Source organism: Pelodiscus sinensis, chromosome 13 (assembly GCF_052426305.1).
Source record: "Pelodiscus sinensis isolate ZL-2025 chromosome 13, ASM5242630v1, whole genome shotgun sequence".
Taxonomy (NCBI): domain Eukaryota; kingdom Metazoa; phylum Chordata; order Testudines; family Trionychidae; genus Pelodiscus; species Pelodiscus sinensis.
In genome coordinates, this window is record NC_143064.1 from 483,037 (window position 1) to 504,244 (window position 21,208).

General features: G+C 47.8%; 1 protein-coding gene across 28 annotated transcripts in view; it reads right to left on the reverse strand.

Moving 5' to 3' along the window:
• Positions 1 to 37: 37 nt before the first annotated feature.
• The window catches only part of LOC102456623 (rho-related GTP-binding protein RhoG-like), a 36,827-nt gene continuing 15,656 nt past the window's right edge, over positions 38 to 21,208 (reverse strand). For 5 of the 28 annotated variants that reach the window (XM_089781732.1, XM_089781743.1, XM_089781746.1 and 2 more), the window contains 2 exons: positions 8,762 to 8,851; positions 38 to 3,582 (listed from right to left, as the gene is read on the reverse strand). In XM_089781732.1, the coding sequence (XP_089637858.1) occupies positions 2,984 to 3,559 (576 nt within the window). In that variant the 5' untranslated portion in view covers positions 3,560 to 3,582; positions 8,762 to 8,851 and the 3' untranslated portion in view covers positions 38 to 2,983. Of the gene's footprint in view, positions 3,583 to 8,761; positions 8,852 to 15,108; positions 15,369 to 16,001; positions 17,802 to 18,849; positions 18,935 to 21,208 lie in introns of those variants that run through there. The other 23 variants (XM_089781731.1, XM_089781741.1, XM_089781736.1 and 20 more) reach the window with 11 other exon arrangements.

The window sequence follows — 21,208 nt, forward strand, 5'->3', positions numbered from 1 at the left end:
AGACAAGATTAAGAACAATTGTGATATGAAAATGAAATGAGAGAATAAATCAAGAAAGCTTTATTACCATTTAATTCTGTATAATTTAAAAAATCATTTTAAATCGTTAGTTGCATACAAATTCCATTTAAGTATAAAATCAAGTTGCCAGTGTATGTTTCAGTACCATATTTTAATCAGATTTTAGGGCCTTCTAAAAGAGTTCTCCTTATCCTCCCACTTTAACTCACTCAGAACTCCTTTGCTTAGAGAAAGGAGACCCAAGAATTATACAGGTCACAAATTTGGCACTCAGAAGCAGAGCACTGAGGCCCTTCAGTTTAAATTCCATATCAATAGCTGCCCTTGTATATTGAACAGGGCATTTGAGTGCTAAAAGTACACATCTAAAAAAGGCTACCTCAGAGCACTCTTTGGACAGCGTGCACCTGAACTGTTCAAATCAACTGGGAGGAAGGATGGAAATAAGTGAACTCTCTCAAAGACAAAACAAACTAAATGATTAGTCTGCTAGAAGAATAAAAAACCTGAATAGTACAGAAGAGACTAAATTGTCACAAGCTATCTGCATTCCCATCCACTTGAATATAAAACTTTTATACTATTGTTTCAACTGTTCTCCTCAATGCTGGAATGTTCTGATCTTATTTGGAAATAAATCCAACCATATGATCAGGGAGCTAAGTCAAGTCTCCACTTATAACTTGAGAATGGACAAAATCAAGGCAAAAAAAGGAACCTAAACTCTGCACTAGAGTTTACACTGAAATAGATTAACAACAGAAATTTGCAACATCTCAAATTTAGAGATGATCATTTAGAGATTAACATATCAATTACTGTAATAAAGAAAAAGGTTTATATCTGCACACTCCTGAAACTTATTCCTGCAGAGATCAAGCCCTAGAGTAAGAACCATCAGAACAGCATGATTACCTGTTCCTCTTAGCAGAAAATACACAGAAATATCACCTTGAAATCAGTCTCTGTTAATGAGGTACTGTGAAGACAGTAAAGAGCTCTCCAAATGGTTCTAGTCCATAGCACTTTGTGAAGAACAAAAAGAGTGGTATGTAGAAGACAGTATCGCCAGGCTTCTGAAACATCATAGCATATGGTTATTTTGGTTTTTACTTGAACCATGATCAATACACTACATTGTTCCATTAGCTAGTCATGCTGACACTTGAGTCAACAGTGGCTTGTAATTTGGTCAAATAATATAGGCCATCTGTTATAATGGAACTGTAGTTAACCTAAGTTATCAGTACATCAGCCAGAGAGAAAGGCACATCCTCTGGAGGAAAATTAGGGCACAGATAGGAAATGTCAGTACCACATAAGGTAAGGCTAATTAAACATTTATCTGAATCCTAATAGCCCTACAGATACCAACCTGCAAGCATCTTGCCGCAATGATGAAAAAAAGAAGGTTCCTTCCATCCAATGCAGCCCTAACACATTTTTGCAAAGGTAAGATGCTTGTAAGAAATTGAGATCTGAACCACTAGCATAGGCTGTTCCCAAATACAGTCAACGTCTCCCAAGCAAGGAATGGGACTATTAATTTCAGTACACAAAACCCAGTCCCAGCATCCTTACATTAATATTGAATCTCTTACATGGCACATCAATTTCAGATCAGCAAGTTGCAGGGGCTAGTCTTTGGAGGTTTCACACTGCTGCTTTTTTTGCTCACCCTAGGTGTGGTGGGTACATATAGAATTCTAAAGATAAAAGCCAGTAACCATTCACAATTGGGTAGAAACAGTTACTCAAGTGTTTAAACAGAGCTTCAGCTAAAGTAGTTTATAATAAGGTATGTCCAGCTAGTCTGGGGAGGAGATTTTTTAAATGCTCTTGCCTAGGCCAACCATTAAAAACATTTTAAGTGGAACCACAGTTAAACATGGTTCCAAGGTCCACATACTAGGACGTACCAAATTCTAAGACATAATCTGCCATGAAGTCTCATGCAATGATGCAGGGGCCAATTATGTAGGAAAAGAGAACTAATCCTTCAAAAGCAACAGCCTCTTCCCAAACTTTCTGGAATTCCTTCTATAGGTAGGGAGATTTACCTGTATTCATGTCATACTAGGAAAACTGCTTTGAGAATGTCATCCCAATTACCTCAGAGCAGTTTGAAGAGAGAACAGTAACTAAACTCAATTTAAAAATGCCTCCTCTTCAGAGGAGAAACTGTAATGCAGCTAAGAGAACTATTGCAGACCCGCCTTTTGGTACCATCTGACCTCTGCTCCTAAACAGCCACAATCATTTGAGTTACTGTCATCTAGAATTCACCATAGCAGGAGGTGCCAGCTTCTGAGCTTAATATTTAAGAAACAATTTCAGGAGTTCCTTATCTTTGAACCACTGTGACTGCACTAAACATGAATGGTTTTCATTATACAAGTAATCATACTTTTCAATATAAAGCAAGTTTCACATCAATGTGGAAGGCATTTTTAAAAATTTAGACAAACAGATTTCAAATTTCACGTTGTCAAATTAAGGCAATAGTTAGAAAGCCAGACTCTCTTCTGGAAGACCAAGTTGATTAGTCAGTAAGGACCAGAAGAAGCAGAAATACATTTAAAGCAAAGTTATCAATCTCTGTCTCTTTCAGCAAGGCCAATAATTGAAGTTTGTCTAGTAAAGGAAAAGTTTGGCTTTGAAGAAGTCCCCTCATCTTCCTCCTCTGTACAACAGAATGGAAGCCAAGTGAATCCTGGAGATGTTGGAGACTGGTACTTTAGAAGCCAGGTAAATAGCTGATCGCTCTCTCACTAGGCTGGAATGAACTGGTTTGTCTCCGTTTCCTTGAAGCAGTTACCAAAGTGCAAGAATACACTTTGCATGAACCTCTTCTGTTTAGAGCTATTAGTGCAAGATGCAAGTCTTCGATTTAAAAGGAAAGGAGCCGGCCAAGATCCCTGTCAGTCTCTCTTTCACTGCAAACATCCATCATCTATGGAAACTACAACAGGACACACCTTTTTGTGTTCTTCTTTGTCACTGGGTACAAAACTGCTCGCACAGCTTCAGCAAACACTTCTCGAACCCCCTCCTGGTTCAGAGCTGAGCATTCCAAATATTTTACTGCTCCAATCTGTTTGGCCAGTGAAGTTCCCTGTTGTAGAGTAGTAGGAGCCAAGCTTTGCTCCTTCAGCTTTTTAACTGTTTCCACATCACTTCGTAAGTCGCTTTTGGTGCCAACTAAAAGAATTGGAACATTAGGACAGTGGTGAGAGACTTCAGGATGCCATTTGTGCCGAACATTTGCATAAGAGGAGGGACTCCCAATGGAAAAACAGATAACAAATACATTTGTTTGAGGATATGAGAGAGTACGCAGACGGTCATATTCCTCCTGGCCTGCAGTGTCCCAGAGATTTAGGCTAACAGTCCGACTATCCACTGTCATCTGGGCACTATAATTGTCAAACACAGTAGGTATGTACTCCTCTGGAAAGGCATTTGTGGTGTAGCTGATGAGAAGACAGGTCTTTCCCACTGCACCATCTCCAACAACTACACACTTTATTGTCTGCATACTTTACCCAGAAGCAGTAAAACCTGTCCAAAACAAGAGACAAAGTCAGAAAGAACTAACTCATTCATAAGAATTACAAAACAAAATTTGGAAGCTCTCTCTAATACCATGCCCTCAACATTTCTAATAGCCTGTTTTTGGTAATGAACAGAGCATATTAGAGGCTAAGCACACACACAAAGAAACAATCCCCACTAGAAAAGCTTACACCTTAGAATAGTGGTTCCCAAACATATTTGAACACACGCCCCTTCTTTGTGTGTCTGTGGTACCTTACAACTCCCTGCCACAAATTCATATACCAATACAAAAAATCAATAATACAACTCACTGAACACTGTCAATAGGGCTGATAAGCAATTTAAAATTAATCGTGAGTAATCTTCTCTTAAACAAGAGAATACCATTTGGATTTTTTCAGTTTTCAAATATTGATTTTGAATTACAGACTACAAAGAGTACAGTGCTAACTTATAAATATTTGCACAGTAAAAAGTAAAATAGTATTTTCAATTCAACTTAATTCAAGTACAGGTTGAACGTCTCTAGTCCAGCATAATTTTAGTTAGCTGGATGTCCACTTATGGGCATAGCCAAGTTTCCTGCGATCATATAAAGTTTGTTTACGGCCACCAGTCTCAGGGTATTTCTACATTACAGCGCTACTTCAAATTAACTTATTTCGAAATAGTTAATTCGAATTAAGCTAATTCAAAATAACGCATCTAGACACAAAATCTAATTCGAAATAGCACATCCACACTGATTGGATGCTGGATCGCAGCTGAAACTGTTTCCAGCAGGGCATCAGGTCAGCAGTTGCTATGTGTGGCTGTTGTCGGAGGCCATCTAAGGCTCGTGCTTAAAGGGACCCTCCCTCCCCCCCCCCCGGACAGCCAGTTCTCAGCTTTCCTGCTTGCTTGCCTACCTCGCTGAGGGACAGCAAAGTGTTTTCCTCTCCACCTGCTTTGGTCACTCTCATTTGGGACCCCACAGTACTCAGCACCATGGAGCCAGAGCCACCCCTGGGCACTCGGGTGCTCATGTTGAACATCTTGCTGCAAGCCTGGCATCAATTGCTGGAGGCTGCCTGGCACCTTAAGCTGCAGGCCAGCTCCCTGGTCCTCCCCCTGCCCTGTGCCAGCGTGTCCTGCCACATCTGGCATCTGGACACCAGCAGCAACTGGTGGGACCACATCATCCTGTAGCGCTGGGGAGACCAACAGTGGACCCAGAACTTCAGGATGAAGGAGGACACCTTCCTCAAGCACTATGAGTGGCTCACCCCTGCTCTGTGGCGATGGGGGACACGCATGAGGCCTGCCATTCCTCTCCACTAGCGGGTGGCCATCGCCCTCTGGAAGCTCTCCACGCCAGACAGTTACCGATCTGTGGGAAACCAGTTCGGTGTGGGAAGATCCACTGTCGGAGCGGTGCTCATGCAGGTACGGCACTCACCAGCACTGGGCCAGGAGGGGGGGGCTGCAAGGAGGACATGGGCTGCCCCTGGGAAAACAGGGAGGAGGTGGCATAAGTGCCCTTTCCAGGAGGGTTTGGTCTGTCCCAGCTGTGCTTCAGACCGCCCACGGTGGCCAGGATTGCAGCAGGGGTTGCTCCTGGGAGTGGGACGCTGGGCAGTGGCAGGGAACTAACACTCCCAGCCACCCGGGCACCCCAGTGACCCTCAGTTTTGTGTGTCTCTCTGCAGGTGGTGAAGGCCATCAACAGGGTGCTGCTCTGCAGAGTCATCCGGCTCACCAACCCTGACGCAGTCATCCAGCGGTTCGGCACCCTGGGCTTCCCCAACTGTGGGGGAGGGGGCAATCGATGGGATACACATCCCCATCCGTGCCCTGGACTACCAGGCCTCCCTCTACATCAACAGGAAGGGGTACTTCTCTGTGATCCTACAGGCCATGTCTGCCCACTGGGGCCAGTTCACAGACATCAATGTGGACTGGTCCGGTAAGGCACACAATGTGCAGGTGTACCGCAACTCCTCCGTGTGCCGGAGACTGCACGCCGGGACTTTCTTCCCCCACCACCACATCAGGGTCGAGGACATAGACATGCCAGTGTGCCTGGTGGGGGATGGGGCCTCAGATTCATAGACTTTAACGTCAGAAGGGACCATTTTGATCATCTAGTCTGACCCCCTGCACAATGCAGGCCACAGAATCTCATCCACCCCCTCCTAGAATAATCCTCTCACCTATATCTCAGATATTGAAATCCTTGAAATGATGGTTCAAAGACGCCAAGATGCACAGAATCTTCCCGCTAGTGACCCATGCCCCATGCTACAGAGGAAGGCGAAAAACCTCCAGGGCCTCTGCCAATCTACCCTGGAGGAAAATTCCTTCCTGACCCCAAATATGGCGATCAGCTGAACACTAAGCATGGGCAAGACTCACCAACCAGACACCAGACACCCAGAAAAAAGTTCTCTATAGCAACTCGTATCTTCCCACCATTGGCCTATTTACCAGTGACAGTGAAAGGTCAATTAATTGCCAAGATCATGTTACCTCATCAAACCATCCCCTTCATAAAAGGGATGTAGGGGGCCTACCCTTTACAGCCCTGGCTGATGAAGCCCTACACGGGACACCTCAACCACTCCTGGCAGGCCTTCAATGCCAGGCTCAGAAGGGCCCGCATAGTGGTTGAGGGGGCCTTGGGCCGACTGAAAACACAATTTAGATGCCTCCTCACCCACCTCAACCTCTCCCAGCACAATATTCTGCACATGGTGGCAGCGGGTTGTGTGCTCCACAATTTATGAGAGAGGAAGGGGGAGGCTTTCCTGCCAGCCTGGATGCCAGAGGCTGCCCGCATGGCTGGCCAGTATGTACAGCCCCACATAGCTGCCAGCCGGGAGGCCCTTCAGGGGGCTGTCCGCATCCAAGAAGCCCTGAGGGAGAGCTTCCAGGCAGACGAGGACTGAAGTCCCCCTGGCATGCCCCACTGGGGCCTTGTGCCGTACATTCCACCCCCACCTCCTTCCCCTCTCCCCTCCCTAGCCCCCCTTCCTGATATACAATAAAAACACCTGTTGCCACAAAAAAGTCTCTTTATTTAACATAACTGGGGTGGGGGGAGGAGAGGAATGAGGGCAGGAGAGGAGAGTGGGGGAAACCTGAGAGGAGGGAGCTGGAAGGTGGAGGCAAGGGGAGGAAGGGGAAGCTCAGGGTTGGGGGTCTTGCCAGCCCTCCCGTCTCGCAGTACTGCAGGTGCAGGGGCCTTGGTGTTCCCAGGCAGGGGGGGAGGGGCAGAAGAAGCAGGAGGGGGAGCAGGGGTGGAAGGATGAGCGATACTTGGGGTGGCTGCAGGGCTGGAGCAACAGGAGGCAGCAATCAGTCCACCAGGTCCTCACGGAAGGCACGGCCCTGCTCCCACAAGCTCTCCCGCCGCAGCTACAGGTCTTCTTGCACCCACTGCTCCTGGTTGTGGACCTGCCGTCCCTGTAACCGCAGCTGCTACCTCTGGAACTCCTCCTGGTTGTGGGTGCGCCTGCTGGCCCAGGCGTGGGTGGATGGTCCAGGCGGGATGGTGCGTCCTGCACTCTCAGGTGCTGCGGTGAAACAAGAGAAGTGGTCATTTCTCCCCTGGAGACACACCGGGTGAAACCCAGCCCCCCACTGCAAGGCGAGGACAGCAGGTCTCTGTACTATTATGTCCTGCTATCCCTAGGAGCGTGAGCTGGCCCAGGACTGCACCCCAACCCCTGTGCTGCCTATTTTCTGTGGGGGGGGGGAGGGGGAGGAGGAGCAGGAGGAGAGATTGCCCTCCCTCCAGACACCCCCCTCAACACAGAGGCAGGGCACATGTGCAGTCTCTCTCCCTGGGGTCTTCACACATAGATGCGTGTGGGGAACAGGCCAGGGCCCCTGCATGGCACCCAGCTGGGGCCACATGTCCTGGATAGCACAGCAGATGCACAGGTTGCCACCTACTCCAGGGTCATCAAAACTGACTCACACAGTCCCTTGGCTCCCCTTCCCCCCCTTCCGCCCCGCCTAAAGGGACCGTGATGTCACTCACATGTGGAGGCCTCCCCAGCCTTGGATGAGGCTGCTGACGGGCTCTCCGGTTTGGCTCAGGAGTCCTGGGTGCAGGGCACGCTCCCTGCAGGCTCCTGGCTGCCGTCGTCCTCTTCTTCCCGTGTCAGGGGCAGGGCCCTCTGCCCCAGGGTCAATGACAACCAGGGAGGCACGGACCATCTGACCCCCCGGGATGCAGTCCAGGGCCTTGAACTGCGGGCAGGCCTCCGGGTCAGCTCCTGGTTGGGAGACCCCGGTATAGGCTTGCCACAGTTCTTCTATTTTGCTCCGCACCCGCTCCTGGCTGCGCATGTGGCCTCTAGTGGCCAGGCTGGCAGCCATGCAGCTGTAGCCAGCCGCATTCCTGCGCCTAGTGCAGAGATTGTGGGCATTGGAGGCCTCCCCCCCAATCTCAATGAGGTCCACGATCTCCGCACTAGACCAGGCAGGCTCCTGGGGGACACCAGTCTGGACCTGGGGAGCAGTGGAGGGATGGGTGGCAGCGGGTTGCTGGCTCATCCTGTGCCAGGTGCATGGTCTGCTGGCTATGTGCTGGCAGGCTTGCAACTGGCACAGGCACTGTGGCCAGAGTCTGCCCCTTTAAGGGCTCTGGGACTGGGGGGGAGCAGATGAGTTTTCCTGATTGTGCCCAGAATGGCCACTAGGGCTCCCTGGGAAGGGCTGGAGGCCCCCTAATTTGAAATAACTGTCTACACAGCACTTATTTTGAATTAGCTATTTTGAATTTGGTGTTATTCCTCAGAGAATGAGGTTTACCAAATTCAAAATAAGTGTTCCACTATTTCAAATTTATTTCAAAATAGCGGTTTGGCTGTGTAGGCGGCTATTAAAGTTAATTCGAAATAACTACTGTTATTTCGAATTAACTTTGTAGTGTAGACATACCATTAGTGTTTTGTGCTGTTATTTAGCTCCAATTTATCCCTAAATGTCTTCTAAAAGCCAGTAAGCAGTGAAAGTGTTGGTGATGCCCGCTAGGCAATATTTGACCTTCTGTGGTTCAGCAAATTCTCTAGTTTGGCACCGGTCAGATCCCAAGAGTGCTGGACTAGAGAGGTTCAACCTGTAGTGCAATCTCTATCATGAAAACTCAACTTACAAATGTAGACTTATGCACAAGAATAAAACAATGTAAAACCTGAGAACCTGCAACTCCAATAGCTCAGAAAACCAAGTTTCTTTACATTTGCCAGAGATAACACTGCCAGCTTCTTGTTCATAATGTCACCTGAAAGTAAGAATAGGCAGTCACATGGCACTGTTGTAGCTGGCACTGCAAGATATTTGTGCACCAGATGCACTAAACATTTGTGTCCCTTCATGCTTCAATCATCATTCCAAAGGACATACAACTGAAAATTAATATATTTGAAAATATTTAATACATTTCAACTAATATTCTTTTAATAGTGCAATTAAAACGGCCATTAACCACAATTAATCTGAGTTCAGCATGTGACTTAACTGAGATTGATAGCCTAATTAAAAGCAGTAAGGCATTGATTCAAACAGAACCAACGATCCACTGTAATAAGAACAAAAGCAAAACTAATTGTAGCCAATGTTTACAATCAGATGCACATAGTGTATTATAGCAAAAGTTCAGTGTACAGATGACAATGACTTTGCTATTCAAGCATAACAAAGCCACCAAAATGAACAGCACCCTTTAGAGTCCAATGCACTGTGCCATCCTAGAACCGGATACATCTTAAGAAGTCACCTTTGCTAGTTATTCATTGCTATGAAAGTAAAATGCTCATTATAAGGTTCCCCTCCCTCCCTGCCCCAGAAAGAAACAGTAGCAGGGGGGAAGAGGGACAGCATACAAATAAGAGTGGTCACATGGCAACCGGACAGATCCAGATTGTATATTTGCATAAAAACCTGGCCTTAATCAGCGAGATAATTTCTTGAATCTAGACATGAGTCTGTAAGAGGGACTTGATTACAGAGAAAGGGATTTAGGACTCTGTGCCCCACAGCAAGATGTTGTGTCACTTGTGGTATCCCACTGCATGTGCCCATCCCTGTTACCCTTGTTCTCTGTTGCCTAAGCCATAGTAACACAGAGGCTTTAAGAATTACACTGAATAGGATTCAATACAAATGAGGCAAATGCACTAGCAGAATGTATAAATATTGCCCGTAAAACAATTAATTAATTCACTCAGTTGCATAATACTAGAGTATTCATACCACACCAATAAAAGGTTTAGAATGTAGAATCTGGAGGAAAACTTGGTACAATTGTTATTTGAAATATAATCACAGACTGCTACCATGTCACTCCGAATGCACAACACAAAGAACTGTTCTTAAGAGGCCAAGAACAGATTATTCTCACTAATCATTCACAGAAGAGGCAAGAACTCTCGTGCTGCAGCACAGAAAGCTCATGTTAATACATGGAAAACCCTAATACTGTAAGTTTCAAGGGGTAGCTGTGTTAGTCTGTAATGAAAAAAACTTAAACAACGAATAGTCCTTAAGCACCTTAGAGACTAACAAAAGTGTACATGATATCATGGGCAGAGCCCACTTCTTCAAATGATGGAGTTAAGGGGTCCAGGGTACAAATAGAGAAAAAGAGGGGGGGGGAAATGGGGAAAAAAATATTGTAAAGTAGTGTGTCTATGCTAAATAAGGCTAATAGAGTGGGCTTTAAGTACCCGGTGCTTAGCTTTTTATGTCATTAGGGTGTGGAATATAGTGGTCCACCCAGTTCAGGTCTTTGTTCAGACCTCAATTCCAGGTGTCAAACTTGTAAATGAAACCACGTTCTGCAGTTTGTTTGTTTTTAAATTGCTTTGTAATAACACAGTCACTTTTAGATCCATTAGAGAGTGCTCGGGCAAATTACAGTGTTCCCCAACAGGTTTCTGGGTTGTCCATTTCGCATATGTGATTTGGGTCTATTTGGCAAATATACATGGCAGAGGGGCATTGCTGGCACTTGATGGCATAGATCACATTGGTGGCTGTGCAGCTGTATGGGCCTCTGATGTGGTAGCTTATATCATCGTGTGGAATGTTGGTGTAGAGAGCTTCTACATCCATGGTGGCCAAGATGGTGTTTTCAGGAAGATTACTGATGTTCTGTAGTTTTCTCAGGAAGTCGATGGTGTCTCAAAGATAGCTACTAGTGCTGTTAGCAAAGGGTCTGAGGAGAGTGTGAATATAACCAGATAATCCTGCTGTAAGTATGTCAGTGCCTGAGATGATGGGTTGTCTGGGATTTGCAGATTTGTGGATCTTGGGTAGCAGATAGAAAACTCCTGGTTGGGGATGGGTGGGGGATGGGGGAGTGTTAGTGTAGATTTGGTCCTGAGTTATATCAGGAAGTTTCATGAGCACGTGGCTCAGGTTTTTTTGGTATTCTTTAGTGGGATCAGAGGAGAGAAGCACGTAGAATCTGGTGTTGGTGAGTTGTCTGGCAGCTTCCTATTCATAATCTGTTCTGTTCATGAGGTCTACAACACCCCTTTTTGTCAGCCTCTTCGATTATAACGTTATAATTGTTTTTGAGGCTTTGTATAGCATAATACCATAAGAGTTCAAAAGTAAAATAAGATTACAAAAGTAGGATGTAGTATCACTACTGGAGAGGTCAGAGGTAGGGATGTAACTGTTTAATCAGTAAGCATCACCCTTACTGGGTGATGCTTACTGGTTAACCTATGCCGCAGGTCACTTAAGAAGAATACGTCATGGCTGGCCATGCAATATACCAGGAGCTCCAAATCTACAAAGGAATCCAAAGTGCCTGACGTGCTCAGTGCAATGGGAAAAAATCACCATCAAATCGCTCTTGGCATTCACAGAGCTACTACACATGGAGGACTGTTGCTTTGGGGGTTGGGAAACAAGTATTGCATGAGCAACAAGGAGTCCTGTAGCACCTTATAGACTAACAGATGTATTGGAGCATAAGCTTTTGTGGGAAAAGACCCACTTCATCAGATGCATGTAGTGGAAATATCCAGAGGCAGGTATAAATATGCAGGCCAGAATCAGGCTAGATATAACGAGGTTAATTCAATCAGGGAGGATGAGGCCCACTTGTAGCAGCTGATCTGGAGGTGTGAATAGCAAGAGAGGAGAAGCTGCTTTTGTAGTAAGCTAGCCATTCACAGTCTTTGTTTAATCCTGAGCAGATGGTGTCAAACTTGCAGGTGAACTGTAGCTCAGCAGTTTCTCTTTGAAGACTGGTCTTGAAGTTTTTTTGCTGCAGGATGGCTACTTTTAGATCTGCTATTGTGTGTCCAGGGAGACTGAAGTGTTCTCCTACAGGTTTTTGTATGTTGCCATTCCTAATCTGATTTGTGTCCATTTATTCTTTTACATAGAGACTGTCCAGTTTGGCCGATGTATATAGCAGAGGGGCATTGTTGGCACATGATGGCGTATGTTACATTAGTAGATGTGCAGGTGAATGAGGCCATGATGGTGTGGCTGATTTGGTTAGGTCCTGTGATGGTGTTGCTGGTGTAGATATGACGGCAGAGTTGGCACCAAGGTTTGTTGCATGGATTGGTTCCTGAGTTAGAGTTACTATGGTGCAGCGTATAGTTGCTAGTGAGAAGATGCTTCAGGTTAGGGGGTTGTCTGTGGGCGAGGACTGGCCTGCCTCCCAAGGCCTGTGAAAGTGAGGGATCATTGTCCAGGCTGGGTTGTAGATCACTGATGATGCGCTGGAGAGGTTTTAGCGGAGGACTGTAGGTGATGGCCAGTGGTGTTCTGTTGGTTTCTTTCCTGGGCTTGTCCCGCTGCAGGAGGCTTCTGGGTACACATCTGGCTCTGTTAATTGTTTCCATACTTCCTTGTGTGGGTATCTTAGTTTCAAGAATGCTTGGTGAAGATCTTGTAGGTGTCGGTCTCTGTCTGAGGGGTTGGAGCAAATGCGATTGTACCTCAGTGCTTGGCTGTAGACAATGGATTGTGTGGTGTGTCCGGGATGGAAGCTGGAGGTATGAAGGTAGGCATAGCGGTCGGTAGGTTTTTGCTATAGGGTGGTGTTTATGTGACCATCAATTATTTGCACCGTGGTGTCCAGGAAGTGGATCTTCCATGTAGACTGGTCCAGGCTGAGGTTGATGGTGGGGTGAAAGCTATTGAAATCGTGGTGGAATTCTTCCAGAGTTTCTTTCCCAGGGGTCCAGATGATGAAGATGTCATCAATGTAGCGTAGGTAGAGAACGGGTGTGAGTAGATGAGAGCTGAGGAAGCATTGTTCCAGGTCAGCCACAAAATGTTGGCGTACTGTGGTGTCACGGAGATAGCTGGGAGTGCTGGTGGCGTAGGATCTGGAGTAGAGAGTCCACATATCCAGACAGTCCTTCAGTGAGAATGCCAATGCCCGAGATGACGGGGCATCCAGGATTTCCAGGTTTGTGGATCGTGGGTAGTAAATAGAATAACCCCAATCAGGGCTCTAAGTGTATGTTGATTTGTTCCTGTGCTTGTGTAGGGAGTGTCCTGAGCAGATGGTGCAGTTTCTTAATGTACTCCTCAGTGGGATCTGAGGGAAGTAGCCTATAGAGTTTGGTATTGGAGAGATGTCTGGCAGCCTCCTTTTGGTAGTCAGACCTGTTCATGACGACAACAGCATCTCCTTTATCAGCCTCTTTGATTATAATGTCTGAGTTGTTTCTGAGGCTGTGGATGGCATTGCGTTCTGCACAACTGAAGTTATGAGTCAAGCGATACTGTTTTTCCACAATTTCTGCCTGTGCACATCGGCGGAAGCATTCTATGTATTGGTCCAGACTGTCATTTCAACCCTCAGGAGGAGTCCATGTGGAGTTCTTCTTGTGCTGTCTGTGGGAGGGTATCTGTGTGTCAGTGTGCTGTTCAGTGTTGTGTTGAAAGTATTGCATGATGGATCACATCACAGACTGAGATGGCAAACAGTGGCTGCAGAACTTCTGAATGCTTCTGAAAATCAACTTACTGGAACTGTGCAGAACTTGCCCAATCACTGCGGCGCAAGGACACCAAAATGAGAGCTGCCATCTCAGTGGAGAAGCACATGTCAATCACGGTGTGGAAACTGACCATTCCAAACTGCTACTAGTCAGTTGCAAATCAGTTTGGAGTCTGGACATCCACCATTGAGACTGCGTTATCACAAGCATGCAGGGCATTCTGCTACAAAGAACTGTGACTCGTGAAAATGAGTGTAAAATAGTGGATGGCTCGGAGGCAATGGGATTCTCTAACTGCAGCAAGGTGATAGATGGCACATGCATATCCCAATGTTGGCCCCAGACAACCTTGAAATGCAGTACGTCAATAGAAAGGAATACTTCTTTGTGGTATTGCAGGCACTTGCAGATCACTGTATGCATGTCACTGACATCACTGCAGGGTTGTCAACCCATCTTCAGCAACACTGGCCTATACAGAAAGCCACAAGCAAGAATTCTCTTTCCCAACCAGAAGATTCCAAATGGAGATACTGAAATACCCACAGTGGTCCTGGGAGACCCGGTATACTCTTTGTTCCCATGGCCCATGAAGCCTCACATGGGAAGCCTGTACAGCAGCAAGGAGCACTTCACCAACAGGCAGAGCTGGTGCACAATGAATGTGGAATATGCATTTGGCAGATTAAAAGCACACTGGTGCTGCCTTTTTGGCAAGGTACAGCTAAATGAGAGAGGTATTTCCATGATCATAGAAGCCTTCTGTGTGCTGCATAATATTTGTGAGGTCAAGAGTCAATCCTCCAGGGCAGTGGTTCCCAACCTTTTTTTTAATACCATGGACGGACAAACCTTTGGCAGACTTGTAACATTTTATTTGCACATTCATTATGCAATAATCAAAGTTCAAATATGCAATTACAATGTTACCAATCTGCCAAAGGCCCCCAGAGCAGCCATGAACAGCCATCTTCAGCTGCGGCAGCCAGGGGTTCCTGGCCTGGCAATTGGGAACTGCTGCTTCAGGGTACACAGCAGAAGCAGATTGCCTGGTGGCTGATTGAGTAGCTAGATACCAGGGCTATTAAAGAAGCACAACAGAGGGCTATTTGAATCAGGAAGGCTTTTGAGGCACCATTTTGACAAATGAGCACCAGTACTGTATCTTTCTATATACCACTCTGCCATGCTTTGTTAACCTGTCACCTTGCATGCAAATTCCAGCACCAACTACTGTGCAGGAGACAAATAAATAACCTTTACTCTCAACGCTCTTTCAGAGAGAATGTTTTTATTAAATGCCAATTAAAAACACACACAGAAAATACTTGATGGAAAGGAAAATAACAGTGATGGGTACAGTCCTGATGCAGGCTCTAATAGCTCTGTGTAACTCCAGCTATCTTTTTAGGAACTACCTGATAGGGTGGAGTGAACAGGATACTGAGATGGGAAATTGTAGAGAATACCTGGGAAGAGTTTGGGGAGGGCATAAAAAGCAGCTCTGTATTAGTTACCCCAGAGGACGAGGGGAAAGAGAGAGAATGCATGTATCTACCTGCAGCATGATTAGGGACTTCAAAATCTCCATTTGGCCCTCCATCACTTTTATCATCTGCTCCTGGCCCATTAAAATTCCCTCCTGGCTCTCCTTGCTGTCCTGCCTATTTTATAATTTTCATGTATAGTCTCTCTCCATGGCCTGCGTTTTTGTTTTTCAGCATCTGAGGCTTGGAGCACCTCTCAAAGCATGACCTCCTTACTCCTCGGTTGCTTCCTCACTTGGCAGAGGCACTCTTCCGGCCATGTAGGCCATATCTGCACAACAAACAAAAAGAACCGTGATTGTTAGTGCACTCACATTTTAAAATTACAGTAAAATGCACCTCTTAAAATGTCCCTTGGCAGGCACCTAGCTCAGAGAACATTCTAAACATGGGTGAGTTAGTCCAGTGGAAAGAGGGCATTCAAGATGGGGCAAAGGACCTGGGAGGTTTAAGAGAATCACTACAAGGTACAAAATTGCAAAATCTGCTACCATTTTCCACAGGCAAGGATAATTGAAGCTAGTATCTCACTCCTGAGAATAAGCAAGGGTGCATCTCCTGCATGTATATGGCTCAAGACTCTCTGCTGCTCTGATCCCTGCACAAATGATTGCCGATTGGCCCCGGAAGGTTTCCTAAAACGGAGGCAGGGACAAAGCAATATTGCCAAGGAACCTTCAGCAGTGGATTGGCAAACACCTCCAGGAAGATCGTCTAGAGGACTCGCATGAAATCTCAGTGTGCATTAACACTGTTCTGCCTCACTGCGTACTATGCAGAGGAAAGTAAACAAACATAGCTAGCCTTGTATATTTCTATCCCTTCTCCCACTTCTAGCATAACAAAGCAGAAGTCAGCTCTACCTCATACAACTAAGCAGCATCAACTCAAAAATATCACTTACCAAAGCTCCCCTCTCCTGCATCATACACGCCAAAGACAGATTCCTGGGATTCGCTTGAACTCGCCTGTGTTAAGAGGAGGTCCTGTGGCCTGTCCCAGCTCATCCTACAACTTAACTTCCTCATCATGACTTCATCCTTGGGACTGAGTCCGCTGTCTGCTGTCTCCAGGCCCCCAAAATATCCACAAGGATCTTGGTGAAGGTGAGGTTGCCACCAAGGACGGCATCCAGCTCCTTATAGAAGTGGCAGGTCTCCTGAGCAACACCAGAGCAACGGTTTGACTCCCTTGCCTTCTGGTACACTGCCTCAGCTCCTTCGTCTTCTCACAGCACTGATGCATGTCCTTTTCATACTCCTTCTCCAATATGCCAGTGGTTCCCAATTGCTGGACCATGGACCGGTGACAGGCCACAAACCACTGGCTGCCAGGCCACGGTGGCTGTCGTTGCTGAAGATAGCTGTCTGCAGCAGCTCTGGGGGCTGGGGCTTACCCTGGCCCCGAGGTGCCACACAGCAGCCAGCTTCAGCTACAGCAACCATGGTAGCTGATTTTGCCCAGCAGCAGCGCAGGAGGCACCTCCCTTCCTCCTTCCCCCTACTACCGAGGTAAGATGGCGGCCTGGTTGGGGCTCCGTGCTCCTCCTTTCCTCCCCTGGCTCTAACCATGGGGGCACAAAATGTGCTTGGGGAGGGAGGAGGTACGAAGGAGGAGAGAGCGTGCGCGCGCTCCACCAACAGCCACCCCCTGCCCGCGTGGCAGTAACAGCCACACTCCCTAGAGAGGGAAGCTTCACTCTGGGAAGTGCAGAGGTGGGATCAAAGGGGTGCTGGGTGAGAGCATGGTGGGGTCACAGGGCAAGAGGGTGTTTTTTTTGGGAGGGGTTCCATTTGCCATAATTTTGGTTTAGGTGACTTGTATTCACACATACAGTACATCTATGATGGAGGCAGAACAGAGCCAGGTTCACCTGTGCAACATTTAACTGCCTTGACTACAAGACCACATTGTTAGTTTTCTTTCTACATTTACCTGTGTAGTGGGGCACTATTTGAAATTCCAGAGGTGGGCGGGCTGATGCCCACGAACTTCTAAAAGCCCCTCCCCCAGCCTTTTGCAGGAGACACGACTGGACCTGGGGCAAGAGGGTGTTGGCATAGGCTGTAGGGGTCAGATCAAAGGGCATTAGGCACTGGGAAGCAAGGGGCTGGATTAGGACAAGGGGAGGGGTGGCTGGGGCTGAGGAAGGGCAGGGGTTAGAGGTCAAAGGGAAAGAGGAGATGGTCAGTGGTTAAGAAGCCAGGTGCGGCACAGCTCGTGCTTCTGTCTTGGAGCAGCAGATCTGAGGGTGTCGGAGCAGGGTTGGGGGACCTCAGAGCTTGTGGAACAGGCAGTTGCAAGGTCAATGGGGCTGGATCAGGGTTTGGCACAACAGGCAGTCATGGAGTTTGTGGAGCAAGAGGCACAGGGAGTAGTGGGGCAGGATCTGGGGAAGAGGGAAGTTGTCAATTTAAGGCAGGGGTCACTGGGACACAGGTACCAAGGTTGGTAGTGACAACAGATGCACGACAGGCTCCAGGCAAGACAGAGCTGGTTGACAAAAGGAAGCTGGCAGCAGGGGCGTTGGGAAGCGGGAGACGGTGGGCACTGGGGTGACAGGCTTGGCAAGACACACTTGTGAGGTAATGGGGTTAGTGGGATATAGGAATATCAGATGATGGGTTTGGCAGGTTTAATAATACAGGCAGTCCCCGGGTTACGTACAAGATAGGGACTGTAGGTTTGTTCTTAAGTTGAATCTGTATGTAAGTCAGAACTGGCGGTCAGTTTCAGCAGCGGCTGGCGCCAGTTCCGACTTACATACAGATTCAGCCGCTGCTGAAACTGACCGCCAGTTCTGACTTACATACAGATTCAACTTAAGAACCCCAAGTGTCCCCAAGTCAGCTGCTGCTGAAACTGATCAGCGGCTGATTCCAGGAAGCCTGGGGCAGAGCAACTCTGCCTCGGGCTTCCTGTAGTCAGCGCTGGTCAGTTTCAGCAGCGGCTGACTTGGGGACGCCTGGGGCAGAGCAGCTGGGGTGCTGCTGGGTTGGTCCAGTAGCACTGCTCCTCGGCGCTACTGGACCAACCCAGCAGCACCCCAGCTGCTCTGCCCCAGGCGTCCTGATTCAGCCACTGCTGAAACTGACCAGCAGCGGCTGAATCAGGACCTGGGGCAGAGCAGCTGGGGTGCTGCCGGGTTGGTCCAGTAGTGCCCAGAGCGGCGCTGCAGGTCCAATCGGCATCGCCCCAGCTGCTCTGCCCCAGGGTCCAAAACAAAAGCCTGGTCTGTTGGGGGGGGGGGGGGCACACTAGCTGCGCCCCCCCCCCCCCCCCAAGCAGACCAGGAACACGGGAGCAGAGCCGCAGCGGCAGCGGGGTGCCGCGCCTCTGAGGCTTTGCTCTAGCAGACCACAGGCACCGGGACTGAAGCCGCAGCCGCGGCAGGTTCCTGCGCTTCTGAGGCTTTGCTCTGGCAAAGCCTCAGAAGCGCGGGAACCCGCCCGGTGCCCCTGGTCTGCTGGAGACTGTCTCCAGCAGACCAGGGGCACCGGAGCAGCTTACAAACGGGGCTTTCTTGCCCCAGAGCTCGCAGGTAGCAATCCGCCACCTCTACCTCCGGGGCGAGAAAGCCCCGTTCGTAAGTGCGGATCCGACTTACGTAAGTCGGGGACTGCCTGTACAGAGACACAGAGTACCAGCGTTGTCTGGATGGAGTCAGAGGGCTCTAGGGTTGGAGGTAGAGCAGTGTTTCTCAAAGTGGTCCATGAAACCTGCTAACTGGCTGCTCTTGTATGTTTATTTACCAGCTCAAGAGCCACAGAACCACACAGCTCCAATTGGCTCGACCCACGTCACTTCCTGAGACTCCCCTTGGCTGCAAACAGCGAACTGGAAATAAACAAAGCAGAGCAGCCAGTTAGCAGGTTTCTCAAAGTGGTTTTGCGATCACTTTGAAAAACACTGAGATAGAAGGATGTACAGTGACAAGACAGGTTCAGCAGATGAGTGGGTTTGCAGACAGGTAACATTTTATTTGCATAATCAGTATGCAAATAAAATGTTACTGGTCCGCCAAAAGTTTGTGAATAGGCTTGCCTAGGACTTCAGCCTCCTCTCCCCACAGAGCCAGCATAGCCAACAACACAGATGAACTCCAGTGTTTGCTGCATGGAGCTGCCATGGACAGCTGGGAAGATGAAATGGGAGCTCTCCATATCAAGCAAATAGGAAGTGGAATGTCAAAAAATCCTGGGCTTTTAAACTGGGAGGGGCAGACGCCTATATACTTGGATGCAGGGCAATGGAATTCAAACTGCTGACAAAGTGGCTAGGATGGGCATCGTTGAACACCTCCTACAGGCAATTTACAGTGACATAACCAAGGGCAGTGTCTATACTGACACTCTGTCCATAACAGCTTTACTGCAAAAAAACTCGACACCAGTTTTATCTCTAATGTTTTATGTCTATGCACAGAATACTTTCATTGTGCGCACCAATATGGAGGTGACTTAAGTCATTCCACACATGAACAGTATGGGGAGGAGGAATAAGAGGTTGGGGGTGAGTTCCAAATGGGGGCTCTGGGTGTAGAAGGGGACTCAGGCTGAGGCACATAGTTGGGGATTAGGAGGGGATGAGGGCTCCAGCTGGAGTGGCAAAGCAGGGAAGTTTTGTAGGCAAAAGAAGCATTATCCTATGTACACCTCCATTGTTTTGTCAACAGAAATTGACTTTTGTGGACAAAACTTGGTAGTGCTTACACCTACCCTCCTTAATGGCAATTATGTGATGACTTAATTCAGGGAATTAACTAGATGACCAAGCAGAGAATTCCTCAAATCCAACCTATTATCTCTCTCTCCATCATATGGTTCCCATCATTTTCAATCTGGACTTTAGAGACCTGAAGCTCCCGCTGTTCATCTTCAGGCACAAAAGCTGGATATACAATATCATGCTAGAGTTTCTATTGCTAAGTCTGAACAAGAATGAACCTGCTGCACATATCTGCCTCCCCACCCAAATACCTTTGAGACACACTACTGGTGGTCCTTGGCTCCCAAACTGCAGAAAACAATTTTTCTAGTCAAGATAGAAAGTGAGTGACTACACTGCCTTTTCCAAAAAATGGAGAGATACCATTAAGATCATGTTAAAACAGTTAAAACATCTTCTTTCTTTCAACTCCATGCTTGATCCCCTCCAAAAAATGAGGAGTAACATTAGTTCGGACTAAGGGCTTTAGTCCGAACTAACGCGTCCCGGCGCGCACTTCCTGGTTCGAATCAGCTGTGATTCGAACTAGCGCGCTGGCGAGATCATGTTAATGGAGCGCGGGATATTTAAATCCCCGCTTCATTAACTAGTTCGATTGTCTCCATTTGCATCCCTAGTTTGAACTAGGGATGCAGTGTAGACATACCTTAAGGCCTCTCCTCTTCCGTTATCCTTACCTTCGACATTATCAATCACATTTACATTCACATCTTATCTACACTGGGCTTCCACAATACTGTTTTCAGATTCTCCTTCCGTGATCGGTATTAGGGATGTAATAGGGTAGTCGATTAACTGATTAACCAATAAGCAAAAGCTTACAAGTTAATGCTATAGACTACATGCATTCCCCCACTCCCACCAGCCAGTAAATGTTTTTTCAGTCCTGGTTTGCAACAGATCTGGAACCTAACCCTGCTGCAGCTCTGCATTTAAAATTCATTAGCTAGACTTACCTGGCGTTGCTTGGGGCAGGTGATGGGGATCCTGCTGGGGGTGCCCCATGTGAGGGGTGGGAGGGGGCGAGCACGGGACCTAGGGTGGGCGGGACGGCCCAATTCGCACCCAGGTCTGCAGGTGCCACAGGGGGCAACGACCCACCACCTGCCCTGAAACTTTCGCCCCGCTACCTGCTGCACCATGGGGCCGCACCGGTGCCTCCCCTCTCCTGCAGGCCGTAGCAAGCAGGTGCTGGGTTCCCTGCCATGTGACCAGGAAGCAGCGCTGGACCCCGGGCTGCTCCCAGCACCGCCGCCGCTGCCTCCCTGCTGGGCTCGCCCCGCTGTGCCCGCAACCACCCGCTAGCAGCGGCCATGAGCTCCAGCCTGTCACTCAGCAAGTCTCGGCCACCACTGGAGGGGAGGGGCCCGGTCCGAGTGTCAT